General features: G+C 44.1%; 1 protein-coding gene across 1 annotated transcript in view; it reads left to right on the top strand.

Annotated features, from left to right (window-relative positions):
- Nucleotides 1-12921, top strand: part of RAB2A (RAB2A, member RAS oncogene family) — a 34802-nt gene extending 21881 nt beyond the window's left edge. The window contains exons 7-9 of the mRNA XM_054179267.1: nt 2003-2114; nt 8988-9056; nt 12368-12921. Coding sequence (XP_054035242.1) covers nt 2003-2114; nt 8988-9056; nt 12368-12463 — 277 coding nt within the window. The 3' untranslated portion in view covers nt 12464-12921. The remainder of the gene's footprint in view (nt 1-2002; nt 2115-8987; nt 9057-12367) is intronic.
- The last annotated feature ends 3215 nt before the right edge of the window (nt 12922-16136 follow it).

Raw genomic sequence — 16136 nt, 5'->3', positions numbered from 1 at the left:
TACTTAAATTATGTATTTTAAGTTGCAAAATCAAGGTGCCATGTGAAGTAACAGTTCCTTAAGAAGCTTTTGTAAAGGGGATTATTTTCAAGTCTCAGAGGAGGGCAGGATGAAAACTCCTGCAATTATTTTGTATTGCCCTGAGAGGAGTTCTGCTGGCAGGGCATGCTGCTGGAGATGGATGGAAGAACTTGAATGCTAGCATAATATTTTGGAAGGAATAAGTTCTGTTCTTATGAGTCCCAAAAGTGCACTTAATATAGGTTTGTAGTACTGCCTTCATGCTAGATTTGAAGAGTGAGAATTGAAGCTGCAATATAATAGCTGTGTTTTTAAAATACCGGTGTTAAAAGATGACACATACTCTACTTAATCTTCTTTCCAGAACAAAACCTAGCTATATTGATCTAGTAAGACCAAATGCTTCAAGTTATTGGAATGGAGAGAGGAAGACAACTGTGGTTAGTAGAAGCAGTTCAAGCTCTTTAAGAATATGTTTAGATATCAGTAGTGAGTTTTGACTGGGCTGGCTCTGGAGCTTTTGATGCAGCTGCACTATTTCAAGTCAGAAGGGTTGTTTGTTCTGTCGTGGAGATAACGCTGTAGTGATTCAAGGTTTTAAGGAGATACTTCTGAGGACAGCGTGGTGGTAGCAAATAAAGACACTGCTGAAGTTCAGAAATACAGTGCCAGATGACTACTTCAGGGACATGAGAATGGACACCTTGTAAAGATATCTTAAGCCTGAAGCTGAGATACTGGGAATGCTTACATACAATGAACGCCAACTTCCACAGTGTTTTGGGAAGACATCTCTTGTATCCTTATCTTCAAACGCTCAGTGGGTAAATGATGTGCTGAAATTGTCTTGACTCTGTAACTCATCCAAGCTGGCATGTGGTTGTGAAAAATAACAAAACCCTGCTTTGCTGCAGAATAAATTCCACAAGTGAGTACTGTTGGTATTTTTAATACATGCAGAATTACAAGGATGGCAGCACTGAGGCCCAGTGTGATGTGCTTTTTACTGGCTGCCCATGAAACATTTGCATGCTGGTTAGATTAAAGTTGTGTATCTGGGAAGCTACTTTTACATGCACCACTTAAATGAAACGTTGTTGAAATGATGTGTTCATTATTTATGGGTAAATGTAGCATTCTTACTGCTCTCACTGTACTTAGAAGGATGAAATGTGGGCTCCTTGTTCTTAAACAAGCTTTGGAATGTAAGAATTAAATACTTGTGTCTGTATGCCTTTAGAAGCAGGTTTTATTTCAGTTGTCCTGTCTCAGAGGGTTGTTTTTTGTGGGGTTTGGTGGTGTTGGGTTTTTGGTGGATTTTTCTCCTGTTCTTTTGTGTAATATTTAATCTAAACTGCTTGGAAAGCAGGAAACAAAAAAATGTGTAACAGTCACTTCAAACTCTTATGCTGTCAGAGGGTCAGGCCTGGAGTTTCAAAATCTGATGTTAGCCTGGTGGGAGAGAACAACTGCTGTAGTTCAAAATAACTTAATTTTTTGCTGTGAAGCCTCCTTATCAGAACAGAAATTGACTGAATTAAGTTTGGTTACTGAACATCAAAATGTTAAGAAATGGTTTATGGACTTCCCTTACCAGTTCAGCTTTACGGTGGGGATTGGTCGGTAACACTACACCAGAAGACAGTAATAGCTGCCTAAATTGACAGTGTCTAAAGCTGGCATTCAAGGACTAGCTACTTAAATCTACATACATCTTGCTGGAAGTAATTTCATTAATTCTTTGATAAGATCTGTGTCAGCTAGGATTGATAGCTCAAGCAAGTGTGGTGTCTCAGGCTATTCCATATACTCTAAGTGCAAGGCTTACAGTAACTCTGTGTAAGGGCTTGAAGAGATTCTCATCTGTATGTACTAAGTTCTGCTGGGGGCTCCTGCCTTAGAAGGATGTCTCTGAAGGATAATGTTTATAAGGAAAGGTTAGACCATGCCATTAACTTGGGGTTTCTTTTCCTACTTTTAGTGATTTAGAATCTAGACGAGAAGTCAAGAAAGAGGAAGGTGAAGCATTTGCACGAGAACATGGACTTATCTTTATGGAGACATCTGCCAAAACTGCTTCCAATGTAGAAGAGGTAACTTTGAACTCTGATATTGTAGTTTTGAATTGCACTTTTTGCAGATATTACTCCTCTAGGTCTTTGGATTTCTCAACTTGAACAATTCTTCAGTTTGTGTTATGAGATGGACAGTGTCTATGTTGTACCTGATTGCACAGCACTGCTCGTACTGCTGAGACTCTATTAGTAAATGTACTTGTTTGGGTGGGTTTCTTGGCATTTCATCAGAGCAATAGGTACTGCTGTCTGCCCTGGAATCTAAAAAGTAAGTCTAGAACAGACATGCCAGTCCAAAGCAAGTCAGGCTTTTGGCATCCTTGGCAGATGTCAATCTAACCTGCCCTGGTCATACATGAAACAGCCTGTAAGCCAGTTCTGGTTAACTGTCCTGGCTGGGTGTCCCATCCTCCCCTCACGTTTTGCCTTCCCTAAGTCTGATCTCTGCAGGAGGCAGAGAAAGAGACAGAAAACCTTGACACTGTGCAAGCACTGCTCAGCCTTTCCTCCTCACGGAGATGCTCCAGGCCCCTCAGCATCTTCGTAGCCTCTGCTGGATAATCTCCAGGAGTTCCCTGTCTCTCTTGAACTGGGGAGCCCAGAACTGGAGCCAGTACTCCAGATGTGGCCTCACTAGGGCAGAATAGAGGAAAAGGAAAAGGAGACCCCTCCTTGACCTAGACCCCCGTCCCTGTTCAGCAGCTGATCTCGCTGAGCTGTGCTAGTCTATCACTGACTCCTGGTGTGGGAGTTGGTTTTAGTAAGTTGTTTCCCATATGGAGGGGATTATATAGCCCTATGCCAAGCTTTCATCTTAAGAGCATTGTCTGTGTTACTCCAAGTTGTCTGCACATAAATAGAAAGCAATAATGGATTCATTATTTAGGATTAAATCTGAATAGACTTAATGGTTTTGCCTGAGCAGTGGAGCACTTCTGCTACATGTAGCCGGATGGTCATTCAATGGTTTTGTTTCAGCTGTAACTTAATTTTCTCTTCAGGCAGCTCCTTTCATACTTTTGCTTAAATGGATAATGAATATTCAGAAGCCCTGTAGCTTCAACAGCAGAACTACTGTCACAGATAAGGGAGGGAAGGTGGCCTTTGTGATACTCTGAAGGGTAAAAATGAACATCTTGTGGAAAAATGAGACTCTCCACAGCTTCCAAATTGGAGCTGATTTTTAGAAGTGCTTTTTATTTCCCCTCCACAGCCTCCCTAAACACAGCTTATTGCTGGTAAACACTTGTTTTGACCTGCTGACAGAGTTAGGAGGGATTTAGTTAATAAAACTGGAAAATTGTAGGATGTGAATAGCTTTCTTAGTAAAGTGAAGTGACACATGATTTAATCTGACTAGAACTTGCAAGAGAGCAGGATGTCTAGTTCATGAGAGTATTAACCTGTAGGTATCTCTTAGCTGGTATCAAAACCAGGATTCCTTGAAACCAAAGGTTCCTGTGACCTTTCAGCTATGTGAAGCTGGCACTTTAGCTCCTGTCTCATGATAAAGTGGAGTGATGAAGCTCATGTGGGAAAGAGAAGGGGCAGGACACCCGGTTCCAGTGAAGCTTCATAACTTCTACCTCCTTGGGGCAGGCCCTTGGACTGTGCCCCAGCTACCCTGTACAGAACACTGACTCTGCCATGGCTCTAGGGACTTCTGGGCATCATCAGAATAAAAGGTCTTAGGCTTTATAGAGGACCAGGAAAAATGTGATCTGGCAGCCTAAGCTGTAGATTCTACTGAAGAGATGTGTTCTAGGGGAGTATCTTTTTTCCTCAGGTGCTCTGTCCTTTAACTGTTCAACAGCAGCTGCTGAACTTCTGGAGGCACCTTGAGCTCTATTACAGTGCATCTTTTACATGGGTTTGTCAGATTGCATTGCAGTGGGTACACACCAGTCACTGTCAAGTTCTGTGCAGCTTTACTTCAAAAATAAGGCTGTGTTGGGGTGCTTTTTGGGCTGTAGGCTCATACTGCTTGATAATTAACCCCTTTGTCGCCCCTTCAGTGTCCCAGGCTTCTTTCTGAAGGATCATTTAGTGGTAAAAAGTATTGTCTTGGTGTGCAGAAACTCAGAGCTTTGGGAGCTTACTCTCACCAAGTGTCCACTTGGGATGCTCTAGGGTGATCTGTGTTGTATCTTACTGGTAAAGGATAAGGCAGGAAACTAGGAAGGGGAGGGGAATTCTGGATGTTGGCTGACCCCAGTGGCGTGAGGATCATGCTTTACAATTGTGAGATATTTAACCTTTAAGCCTCCCTCATTTAAAAGTAAGAAAAGCTTCCAGGAGAAAATGGAACTGCGTTTCAAAGCCTTGCATTTAACTTTCTGTGGCCACCAGAGGGCAGCATCGGACGGGAGCCGGCGGTGCCCAGGCTGAGCCGGCGGTGCCCAGGCTGAGCCGGCGGTGCCCAGGCTGAGCCGGCGGTGCCCAGCCTCAGCCGTTCTCCTTTCAAGCGAAGATGAGCTTGCAGAATCTGAGTTTTGAGAAGTGTCAGCGGTTCAGTCACAAGCTTTTCCTGATGTGCTCAGCTTGGAGCTGAGCCTTCAAATAATTGTCATAGCGTTAGCTTTCTGAGAAAGAGAAGTGACCTTCCTGACATCTGCCCAGTGCAAACTAATTGGAGCTGTTCTCTAACTTACATCCTGGTGCCTGTAGCTTGTTACTGCTCCTGCAGACAACTTCCACAAGAATTGAGGTACAAGGAACTTAATTCCCTACTTGTATTGTTTTTAGCAGTTAGAGAATTCATTCTTCCTGGTTGTATCTCAAGGGTAGTAAACCTACATTACTTGTTAACTGAGTGTGATAAAATGGATGTTGAACTTGGTTTAAATCTATGTTCAGTGTGTTTTAGTTTATCATTAATGCAGCATCTGTATTGTTTGGGGGTTTGCTTGGGGTTTTTTTTGAGGTGAACATCATGAGACTTCCTGATTTCCATGCAGCAGTGTGATCTCTGAAAACTCCTAACACAGATCACCCAAAGTGATATTATAGTGGTGTATTGTGGCTGGAAATGCTCTTTGGTTAGCTTTGCAGTAGGTGTAGTACAACAGGCAGATCTCATCTTGCAAGACTCACTTCCCCACCTGTAATGTCATTTTCCTCAGCAGGTATTTTAGAATCCCTTTGTAATGGGAACAGAAGTGAGAAACTGAGTCACTGTATAACTTGCATGCAGCCATTTGTTGAGGTTTTTTTCCAGGAGTCTCATGCATAAAAGAATCCTAATTTGTGATTTAGAAGATTAAAACCAGGAGTTAAACATTAAATAGAGAAGTTACATTATTTCTTTGTTTCTATTATTTTCCTACATGTTTCCATTAATTATCCTGGAAAATGGTTAAGAATGTTGATATTTGGAGGCCTAAGATATTGGTTTTGCTTAAGCTCCTTTCTTTCATGAGACATGGAGGTACTTGCCATCTTTCAGGTAACTGAGTATTAATCCAGATTGAATCTGGTACTGTCCTTCCTTGGGTGATGAAAATGAGGCTGGATCCTCAGCCTGAGCTGCTTTGAGGTGGAGGTGCTTGAGTGTCTTTGTGTGGTGCTTTGGTGACAGCAGCGTTATGGCCATGTGCAGTGCAACCACAGAAGGCTTGGCAGGTAGGCAGCCAGCTGAGCCCCTGTGGGCTTCCTGGTCAAGGTCTTGCCTTGTGTGGAAGTGGCTAAACTGCACCTGGATCCAAGTTGGCATGTGAAGAGCTCCAGCTGTGTTCTTGCAGTCCCCTGCACATGGTCTAATAAATCCAAACTGGATTTGAGGGGAAACCACTCTCTTTCTGCATCCGTGGCTCAGTTAATCTGCAAATAGGATAAACTGCCCATAAATAATTGAGTGTTTTTAGTAGACTGCCTGTTCCAGATAAGAGTGAGAACATGCAGCATTAAAAGAGATTTTTTAGAAGTAGTCAATTATACAGAGTTCACCTCCTTGTCCTTGCTAATTGGGGCACTGGGATGGGATGCCAAAATCTGCTCTGATATTCTTGGAGCGAGCAGGCCGCTGCTGGTGGGGCTGCTCTCAGGCAGTGGCTCTGGCTCCACACACACTTTGAAGTGGAACTTAAAATACATGGATGCAAGAAACAAATGGCAGCCTCGAGGGGTGCAAGGCTCTTTTCAAGGCTGGTTAGCAGCAATATTTTTTTTCAGAACCCATACCAACTGAAGAAAACACAAGGTAGGCTTATTATGGGTTGTATTCCTGTCAAACCCTGGGTTTCAGATGGGGAGCTCAAACCATTCCAGTTGCTCTCTCCAAAGATGAATCAGAGGGCTGGAGCACCTCCCCTATGGGGACAGGCTGAGAGAGTTGTGGGTTGTTCAGCCTGGAGAAGAGAAAGCTCCAGGGAGACCTTAGAGTGGCATTCCAGTACCTGAAGGGGGCCTACAAGAAAGCTGGGAATGGACTTTTTTACAAGGGCTTGTAGTGATGAGAGGGAATGGATTGAAGCTTGAGGACGGGAGACTGAGACTGCAGATTAGGAAGAAATTCTTTCCAGTGAGGGTGGAACAGGAACAGGTTGCCCAGGGAGGTGGTAGATGCCCCCTCCCTGGAGGTGTTCAAGGCCAGATTGGATGAGGTCTTGAGCAGCCTGGGCTAGTGGAAGCTGTCCCCGCCTATGGCAGGAGGGTTGGAACTAGGTGATCTTTAAGGCCCCTTCCAACCCAAACCATTCTGTGCATCTGTGATTCTACATGGGACCCAGTGCAGGCTGGCATTTTGCCCTGTGCAGTGGCAGTACAGGGATCTTAAGTTGAAGGTTGGACTTGATGGAGTCAGAGGTCTCTTCCAGCTGAAACAATTGTGTGATCCCATAGTCTGTGTTGTTTTAAAACTCATACATGGTGCACCAGAGTCACCCATGGCAGTGTGGGAGTCAGAGCATGTCTTCTCAAGACAACAGGAATGGTAGGACTGAGGTGAATGGAACATTTGGGGTTTGCAGCTCAGCAGTTCCTCAGGCAATATGTTTGATATTAAGAGAGCCTCAGCAATGTTCTTTTGCTTTGTACAGTGCATGTGGAAGAGCTGTGTTGAAGGTGAGAGGGGGGAGGATCAAATGCTGTCAAATCACACTGTGTTTCCCAGTGCATCTTGCTGTTTTCTTTGAGGACAGATGCACTCCTGGGGTGATCCATTCTTGCATGCAGCATCCAGAAGAGATTCTTATCCCCAGCAGTGTGTGTTTGGAGTGGGGAGTCTGTTAGAAGTCTCATTTTGTTGGTTTCAATTAGTTTTAATGAGAATTACATTAGATCTGTAAAATTAATGCTAAGATCCTGGCTGTGCTTAGACCAAGGCTTCCTAGAACTATTACAAGTGCCAGTTGTTAAGTGCTTGTTTACACCAACTTATCATAACACATTTTTAAGACTCCAAGTTCTGTTTAATGTCCTGCTGAAAAAAAAGAAGCGAGGAAGTATCCTCACAGCTTCCAGCTGGGTGAGCTGCCATGGTTTTTGACTTGTACCTTTCAGTAGGCCCACGTGTGAGGCCATTCCAATAATTAGTGTGCTATCAGGAGCCAAGATGAGTTTGGGTTTGCCTTTCTTCCATCGAAAACTTCCAGCTTCGGAGGAGTTTGAGTCATCAGCTCGGAGCTGGCCGCCAGCCAACCTTTCTCCTCTACTCTGAGCGCCCGTTTGAAAACCGAACTGGCTTCCTAAGTGCCTTGTGAATCTGCAATGATTAATTCTGCTCATTATTTTGCTGCAAATTCTCATGACCCTCTGTGATGATTCGATCACCCACTTAGAGTTTATGCATATTCATATCTCTCTGCTGCTGCTGCAGTCGTTCGAGTCTCCTTCACTGGCTGCGGTGTGTGCTTGGTGCAGTAATTGAGCTGCAGTAGATTGATTACTCTGGGGAGCTGTAAGGCCTTTAAAGGTGAAAACATATCAGTCCTGTTAATTAGGAAACAAAGCTCTGGTGGCAAGTTCAGCAGTCAAATGCTTCCAGTGTAGAAATGAGGAAAGGTATGATTTGTTCCTCTCCGTGAACCCTGTTTACTTTTTTTTGGTGTGTGTTTGAATTAGATCTGTATTTGCTGTAACAGGCTCAGCAGAAGATAGCCTGTCTTGTGTGCTTGCTTGGTGTGGGTACAGCAAACCAAAAAGAGCTCTGTGTTTGATATTGATTGCAATTATAAGCTGCTGTTAATCACCTCTTCAATTGTGCATTGTTTTAGACGTTACTTGACCTATAAAGTTAGAGACAAAGAATGGGATCCTTGAGTGTAGACTTCACCCCCACACAAGTGCATCGTTCACTTTGCCAGCCCTGGGTGGCCAAGAATTCAAACAATAGGTTTTCAGACATCACCACAAGACCTGGGGCCTCTCCTTTCTGCTCTTAAGATGTTACACTGCCTGTCATGTGCAAGATTAATTAAAGGGGATACGTCCTTAAAATTAGGTGAATATTAAATGATAGCATAAGGTTTCATCCAGCAGACAGCATCCTTACATCATCATTGTAAGTACCCTGTGGTTTTATGTTGCTAAGCACTCTAATCTAGAGTGGCCTATTACAAAGATATTAAGGGTAGGGGAAACCATCTGCCACACAATCTATCCATAAGGGTCAGAAATAAATAATTTAAAAGTAATTTATATATCTTTAAAAACCACTTTTCCCCCCCTGTAATTACTGGACACCAGATTGTCGAATACAGATGTTCTGAAAGCCCCAGTTTCTCTCAGCAGCCTGGGATCCGCTGCTGCCTCAGGTTAGAGGATGCTGTTGCCATACCTGTTCTGCTGAGGTCAGGAAGAAAGCTCTTGCACCTCAGACTGGATTCCACTGAGTGCATCTTGAAGGGATTCATTGTGTTTGTGTCTGTCTTTTCCCCCCCTCCTTTCTTTCAGGCATTTATTAACACTGCAAAAGAGATCTACGAGAAAATCCAGGAAGGAGTTTTTGACATTAATAATGAGGTAACTTTTGGTTCTCTGAACATTTTGTGTGTGTGTGTGTGGCTTATAAATGTTATGAAATCCACCTTCCCTAAAAGGCTGGGCAGTGAACTCTTTGTCTGTTCCTTTTTGGACAGAGAATGGTCTGCCATTGTGATAAAAATGGATTAAAATAAGTGACCCTATCCATCCATGAAGCAGCACAAAATAATATAAATCCCCACAAGAGAAGAAAATCCACTTTCATCCACTTCTCCATATGGTGTCATCTGTTTTCAAAGATAATTTTCCACTATGTAAATGGGGGACCATGTTGATATGCCAGATGCACTCCATGAGCTGTCCAGTGTAGGGGAGGGATTGCTTTGAGAGTTACATAAAAGATTTTTGAAATGTTCCTGGGTTAGGTGCCTGGATTCTGCAGGGAATAAAAGATTAGCCATTTTGCCTGGGCACATTACTGAAATTACAGATTACCCAGGCCTGTCTCTCTGCTGGGTGGGGGTGGGGAGGTGGAGCAGGGAGCATTTCTGTAATGCAACAGCCTAGAAGGGCCTCTGATGTCGCTTGAGTTTTGAAATGATAGTGCTGTTGAAAATCTGCAGCAGTTAGAGGAGGCTTGTGGCCATAGAAAAAGCAGATTTGAATTCAGTGGTAGTGAATAGAAACATTCTGAAAGCATAGAAGGGTTTGGGTTGGAAGAGACCTTTCAAGGTCATCTAGTCCAGCACCCCTTCGGTGAGCAGGAACATCAGTGACCAGAGCAGGTTGCTCAGAGCCCCAGACTACCTGACCTGGGGCATCTACCTCCTCTCTGGGCAACCTGGGCCAGGATCTCACCACTCTCTAAAAAAAAAAAAGCCAAACAAACAAAATCTTCCTCCTCTCTAGTCTGAATCTCTCTTTAATTAAAGCCATCACCCCTTGTCCTGTCACAGCAGACCCTGCTCAAAAGTGTCCCAAATTTTCTTACCAGCACTTTTAAGTACTGAAAGGCCACAGAAGGTCTCCCTGGAGCCTGCTCTTCTCCAGGCTGAACAACCCCAATTCCCTCAGCCTGCTCTCACAGCAGAAGGGTTCCAGCCCCCAGATCCTTCTAGGATCCTGTGAGCTCTCTTACCATCCACATTAAACTTTACATGGTGTGACTTGTTTCATATGACAGCATGAAGTGGTCCTTTCTGATGCCACAGTTTGGGGGTTTATGTCCTACATGCCCCTGAATACTGTTTCTGAGGTGCTTGGTGTAACCACCTGTGAAAAAGCTGCCCTTCCTCTCAGTTCTGTGTCTGTTCTGTGCCTAAGTGGATTCTCCACCTGGGACTCTCAGCCTGACACATCTCTTGAGCGTGAAGTCCTGGCAGAATTGTTCCAAGAGCAGGGATGGAATTGGCAAGACTCAAACAGCTTAATAGATTTCAACACAAGATGATTTAGACTATGAGAAATATTGCTGTTAGGACTTCAGAGAGGAACTAATGAGAAGCTTGAGTAGTGTGCAGAGTATTTGCATTGGGAAACATTTTAGCTAGGTAAGACTTGACCAACCACCCTTCAGAGCCCATACTCTGTGTGTTGGTGAAGCCCTTTCTAAATGCAGCTCAGCCATGGAAAAATTTGCCATTCTCTTTCAGGTTTTTCCTACAGAAAATGCACTCAGCAGTGCAATCTAAATTGGAGAGTAATCAGAGTGTCTGGAAAGGCAGGCTCATTGTATCTGTCGAGTTTCATATAGTAGCTGCCTGCTTTCCTGTGCCTTACGGAGCTCTGATTGCAATCCGCTGTCAAGAGCCAACAGTCCGTGCTATTTATTTGGCTTTATGCCAAGCCTGGCTCCTTGATTCCTCAAGAAGTTGCTATCAGCCCAGAGGGGGCAAAACCAATGAGCCATAGGGCATGCTTTTTATTAAAGAGGAGTCAAAGAGCGAGAAGAAACCACATCAGCTGCTGTCAATACTGAGCTAGTGCCAGAAACCCCAAGGCTACCACTGTTGCAGAACAACTGCCAAGCGCTATAAATCTGAGATTTACTGTGACGCAAAGTTTCCTTAAGAGCTTAATTTCTGAAGCTACTGTATTACTTTGCTGAAAAGTGCTGTATTTTTAGGTGAAATCCACTTGAGGGAGCGAGGGTTAAGATAGAAGTGTGATTTTGATGAATGAAAGAGCTGCGCTGTGTGTGGGTTCTTGGCAAGTCGCCACCGCCTTTCGGGATCAGAGAAATTATTGATGACACAGAACACTCGTGTGCCCTTAGCCTCCACAGCTGATTCAACACAGAAAGAAAGGCTGTCTGGAGAGGAAAAGTTTTATATTAAACTATTAAACTAATGGAGGTTTTGGTGGGAGGGGAGAGGTCATCTGTTCTGAGCCGGCGCTTGGGTGTTTTTAAAGCCTCGTGCCAAGTAGCGTTCAGGCAGAGTCCCTGCTCTGTGTTCTCCTGGTAGGAGTTTAAGGTACAGCGTTCAACACAGAGATCAAATTTAAGTGACATGGAAAGCATCTTTATATTTGTCAAGGACATATTCCTAGGGGGGGTAAAACCCCACATTTTTTAATAAGGTATATATTTTTATATATATATATATACTGGACCTGGAGTACTCTGTCCAGTTCTAGAGCCCCCAGCATACCAAGGAGGTGGAGTTGTTGGAGTGGGTCCAGAGGAGGCCACAAAAGGTGATCATGGGGTTGGAGAGCCTCCCCTGTGTTCATGGGCTGAGTGGGTTGGGGCTGTTCAGCCTGGAGAAGAGAAGACACTGGGGAGACCTTAGAGCAACCTTTCAGTACCTGAAGGGGCTGCAGGAGAGCTGGGGAAGGACTTTTGACAAGGCTTTTGTAGTGATAGGATGAGAGGGAATGAATTGAAGCTGGAAAAGGGGAGATTTAGACTGAAGATTAGGAAGAAATTGTTGACAGTGAGGGTGGTGAGACACTGGGACAGGTTGCCCAGGCAGGTCGTGGACACCTCATCCGTGGAAGTATCACAGTATAACTAAGGTTGGAAGAGACCCCAAGGATCATCAAGTCCGACCTGTGTTCAAGGCCAGGTTAGATGAAGCCTTGAGCAACCTGGGCTGGTGAGAATTGTCCCTGCCCATGGCAGGAGGGTTGGAACTAGGTCATCTTTAAGATCCCTTGCAACCCAAACCATTCTATAATCTACGAATGATTGATTTATTACACTTATGGCCTACATTAGGAGAACTTGCTGTATGACCTCCTGAAAAAAGAACAAGCTTTTCAAGTGTGTTAATGTTCTACAGCCTATTGAACTCCATTTTCCAGTGTGTTACCTTCTGAAATCATAACTCTGTTAAACTGTGTTTCAGGCAAACGGCATCAAAATTGGCCCTCAACATGCTGCTGCCAACGCAACACTCGCAGGCAATCAGGGAGGACAACAAGCTGGAGGAGGCTGCTGTTGAGCCTGTTTTTACTTTCTAGCTGCCTGGCTGGGGCCTACTAACTTGTTTGTTCACCCTTCCCTCCCCCACCGCCCCGCTCGCCTCCACTTCAGTTCAACTGAGACATGAAACTTGTAAGTTGGTTTCCTGTTGCAGAAGACTTTATCCTTCAAATTCTTGTATAACTTTGAATAAATGGTTAATGTTCACTTCAACCCCAGATTTTGGAGATTGTATTCATACCTATTTACCTTTGATTTCTAGGTCAATTGATGTGATTATTTTTGTTCAATGTTGTCTTGTGCCCTTGGCTACGAACTGAAGTTGTATTAAACACTACAAAGTCATCCTGAGTATTTTAATCAGTTTGTGTAGTTAGGTTTCCCAGCTCCCTGCAGTCACCTAATGTTTAATATTGTAGAGCTGTCCTCAAACAGTTTTTGGGTTGTTTTGGGTTTTGTTTGTTTCTTTCTTTTCTTTTTTTTTTTCTGTTGTTGTTGTTGCTGTTGTTGATTTTTTTCCAGGCTATGAAGAGAAGCAGAAGGACTCTTTTAATTCTGTATTTATCACTTTCTGTATATATAGTTTAATAACCTGCTTGGGTGTACTTGCCAAGCTAGAATTCTTTAATGCATTTGCATAAATTCTATACTACTTAGAGCTTAAAAGAAAAACCCTACAGGAGCATTACTAGAAGCTGCTTGGACGCTAAATTTTAAGCCTTTTTGACATTGTTAGCATGTTCATCCTCCCCCCTGCCATTATCCTGAAGTCCAAGAGAAATGCTTAATGTATATTACTAGAGGCTACATACATGCTATCTATTTTAATGCCAAATGTTTGCTGTTTGTTCCACAATTTCCACAGCACCTCTTCAGAAATGGATTAGCTGTTTGCCTTAACGAGTTCTATAGGTAAAACCAGAGTAGAAGTGGAGGAGGAGTTGATCAGTTTCTAAATGGCACATTCTGAAAACATTAATCTTTTCCTTAATGTTTTTGGGTTGGTTTTTTTTTTCTCTTCTTCTCTTGTTTACCACTTGATTTCTAGGTATATTTTTCATGCAAGGACAGTTTTTCAACCTAAATGTACAGTGGTTGTGTAAAGTTTTCTTTTAGTGACAACTTGTAATCCTGAATATATGGTAAGCATCTTGTCTATTGTGAAGAGGGTGTGAAAATAAAATCTGCCAGTTTGGAAATCTTGATGAAAATCAAACCTAGAAATGCTTTGGTACTTATTATGGTGGTGGTTGGGGGCAGGGGGAGAGGGGAGGGGGGGAAATGTTGTGCCTCAAATGAAAGGGTTGCAACAGTGCAAAACAGAATCCTGTGGCGAGGTGTTTGTCTGTTAAAGTGCAGAATATTCATGTCCCTGAGGGAACCACTGAGTTTCATCCCACTGGAACCAACTGCAGATCAAAGGTAACACTGATGCTAGGCCATGCTTCATGTATCCAAATAAATAAAAGGGGTGGGGAAGGGGCAGGAAATGGTTGTAAAACTTCTGTCTCACTGGACCGAGCCCTGCAGCACAGCTGGGGATGTGGATCCTTGTGCCAGCTCTTCTTACTGTCAGAACTTGAACACTGGGAGTGAATAAACTTCAGCCTGACAGGTGGCTTCTAGTCCCTCCTGCTTGTTGCCCATGCTGTGTGCATAGGTATGAATGCACTTGAGCTGGGCTGTTGATTTCACCCCTGACATGGGCACACAACCCCTAGGCTCACCTCTAGTGAGCTGGGTTTTATCCCCTTCCTCCTCTGAACCTCGTTTAAAGCCCTGTGCATGAGCCTTGCCCACTCATGTGTGAGAATCCTTTTCTGCTTCTTAGACAGCTGAACTCAGTCTGTCCCCAGCAGGCCTGGTGCTGCAGAAATGTTCCCCTGATCAGAGAAACCAAAGCTCTGCTGGTGGCACCAGCTCCTGAGCCACACATTCATCAGCTGTGTTTGCCTGTTCCTTTCAGTGTTCAGTGCAGTCTGCCCTGCCACTGAAGGGACTGAAGAAAACACTCCCTGTGCTTCAACCAATCACCCCAGTGCCTTGAAGTCCTTTTTAATTGCCTTTGCACTTCTGTACTCAACCTCATTGCTGCTGTACTCAACCTGTATGACCAGTAATGCATAATAATCAGAGGGCTGTACCAGCCTAGGGAGTTTCCAGGCCCCAGGGAAGGAGCAGACTTCCCTGTGGGATGGATCTGGCCCCTTCCAACCTAAAGCCATTGTATGATTCTGTGTGCTTCACAAAATGATTCTTTCACAGGTTTCAGTTTTATTTGTGACTGGTAACTTGCTGAGATCTCGCATCGAGTTCCATTTGCTGTTGTTGGCTGCATGTTCATACCCAAAGAATTAAAGCATTTATTTGTGCCTCAGCAACTTGTACAGCTCTAAAGCAGTCAGCACTGAGAAATCCATACCAAGGTGCAGTTCCCCTCTGCTCCCAGTTTAGCATATGGTCTAAACCAGAGTTCACTTCCTAAGGAGGAAATTTGGAGTGACAAATCCTCCAAGCATGACTTAAGATTTCTCTCTCTTATTTCTACCTTGGCGTCCTCTTAGATTAACACTTCCCCCTCAATCTCAGACCTGTGTGTTTCTGTGGACTCCACTCATACTGATTTATTCTTCTGCAAGATCAGACTCAGCACTGACTGAAGGTAAACGACTGCCCAGGCACTTGCTGGTAAGCTGAAATAAGGAGGAGCTGTCTGAAGCCCCTGGCAGGCAGCGAGTGCCCCCTTCCCAGCTCCTGAGCTGTCTCCTTGCTGCTGTCTTGTGCTTTTGGGGACAGAGTTCATGGTGTTGGTGACTGGCTGAAGAGCCTTCCACTGCAATCTTAATGTGTTGATGGGGTTAGAAGGGCACAGTTTGCCATGTAGTCCATACATTGAAGTTGGGAAAGCGATTTCTGCCTTAAGAGTTTACCTGTGACTCTTGGAGCTCTAAATCTGTTCTGGGGAAGAAAGGAAAAAGTTCTTCTCAGTCTCTGAGTTCAAGTGAATCTGAGTGAAAAATAAAAAGGTGTATTTAAAACAACTTACAAATATCAGAAGAGACTTTTGGGCACTAAAGGGTCATTTTTGTTAATCATTCTAAATGAGGGGGCCCCTCAAATGTTTCTAAGTTGTCTCCAGGAGGGCATTGCTTTTGTGGGTGCTGACACCTGAGGGAGCGATTCATTTGGCTGGACCATTCTGCTGGCACTAGATTGTCCTACTGCTTGCTTAGATTTCTTTGAGGGGGTTTAGGGTGTGGGGGTTTGGGGTTTTTTTTCTCCTAAATCAAGTTTCTTGTCCATTTTGCCTTGTGTGTTCTGGTGGATTCCCTTGTTCAGGCTGAATCCAGTGATGTTTTCCACTCCATGCCTGTTAACGCCTCCACTGAAGGGAGTTTGCCTGGTGTGGAGTGTTTGCTCTGAGGGTGGAAGGGTGGGACAGAGATCCTATAGAATGGTGAGGGAAGCACTGCATGGCTTCTGTTAGTTGTCACGCATACCCTGTGTACAGTTTTGCCTGTGTGTGGGGGAGGGGAGGGTCATTGGCCTGTTCCACTACTGCACAGGAGGAGACAGGGGAGAAGGAAGCAGACTAGCAGGTTTTATTTGGCTATCTTAATGAATTGTTTGCTGATGTCATGCTTGGGGGTTGTACATACTTCGTGTTCCTCCTCCCACCCCCCCCCCAGCTG

This window comes from Dryobates pubescens, chromosome 3 (assembly GCF_014839835.1).
Source record: "Dryobates pubescens isolate bDryPub1 chromosome 3, bDryPub1.pri, whole genome shotgun sequence".
NCBI classification, from domain to species: Eukaryota; Metazoa; Chordata; class Aves; order Piciformes; family Picidae; genus Dryobates; species Dryobates pubescens.
The sequence above is the reverse complement of the archived record's forward strand: the minus strand, read 5'-3'. Positions and strand labels throughout refer to the sequence as shown.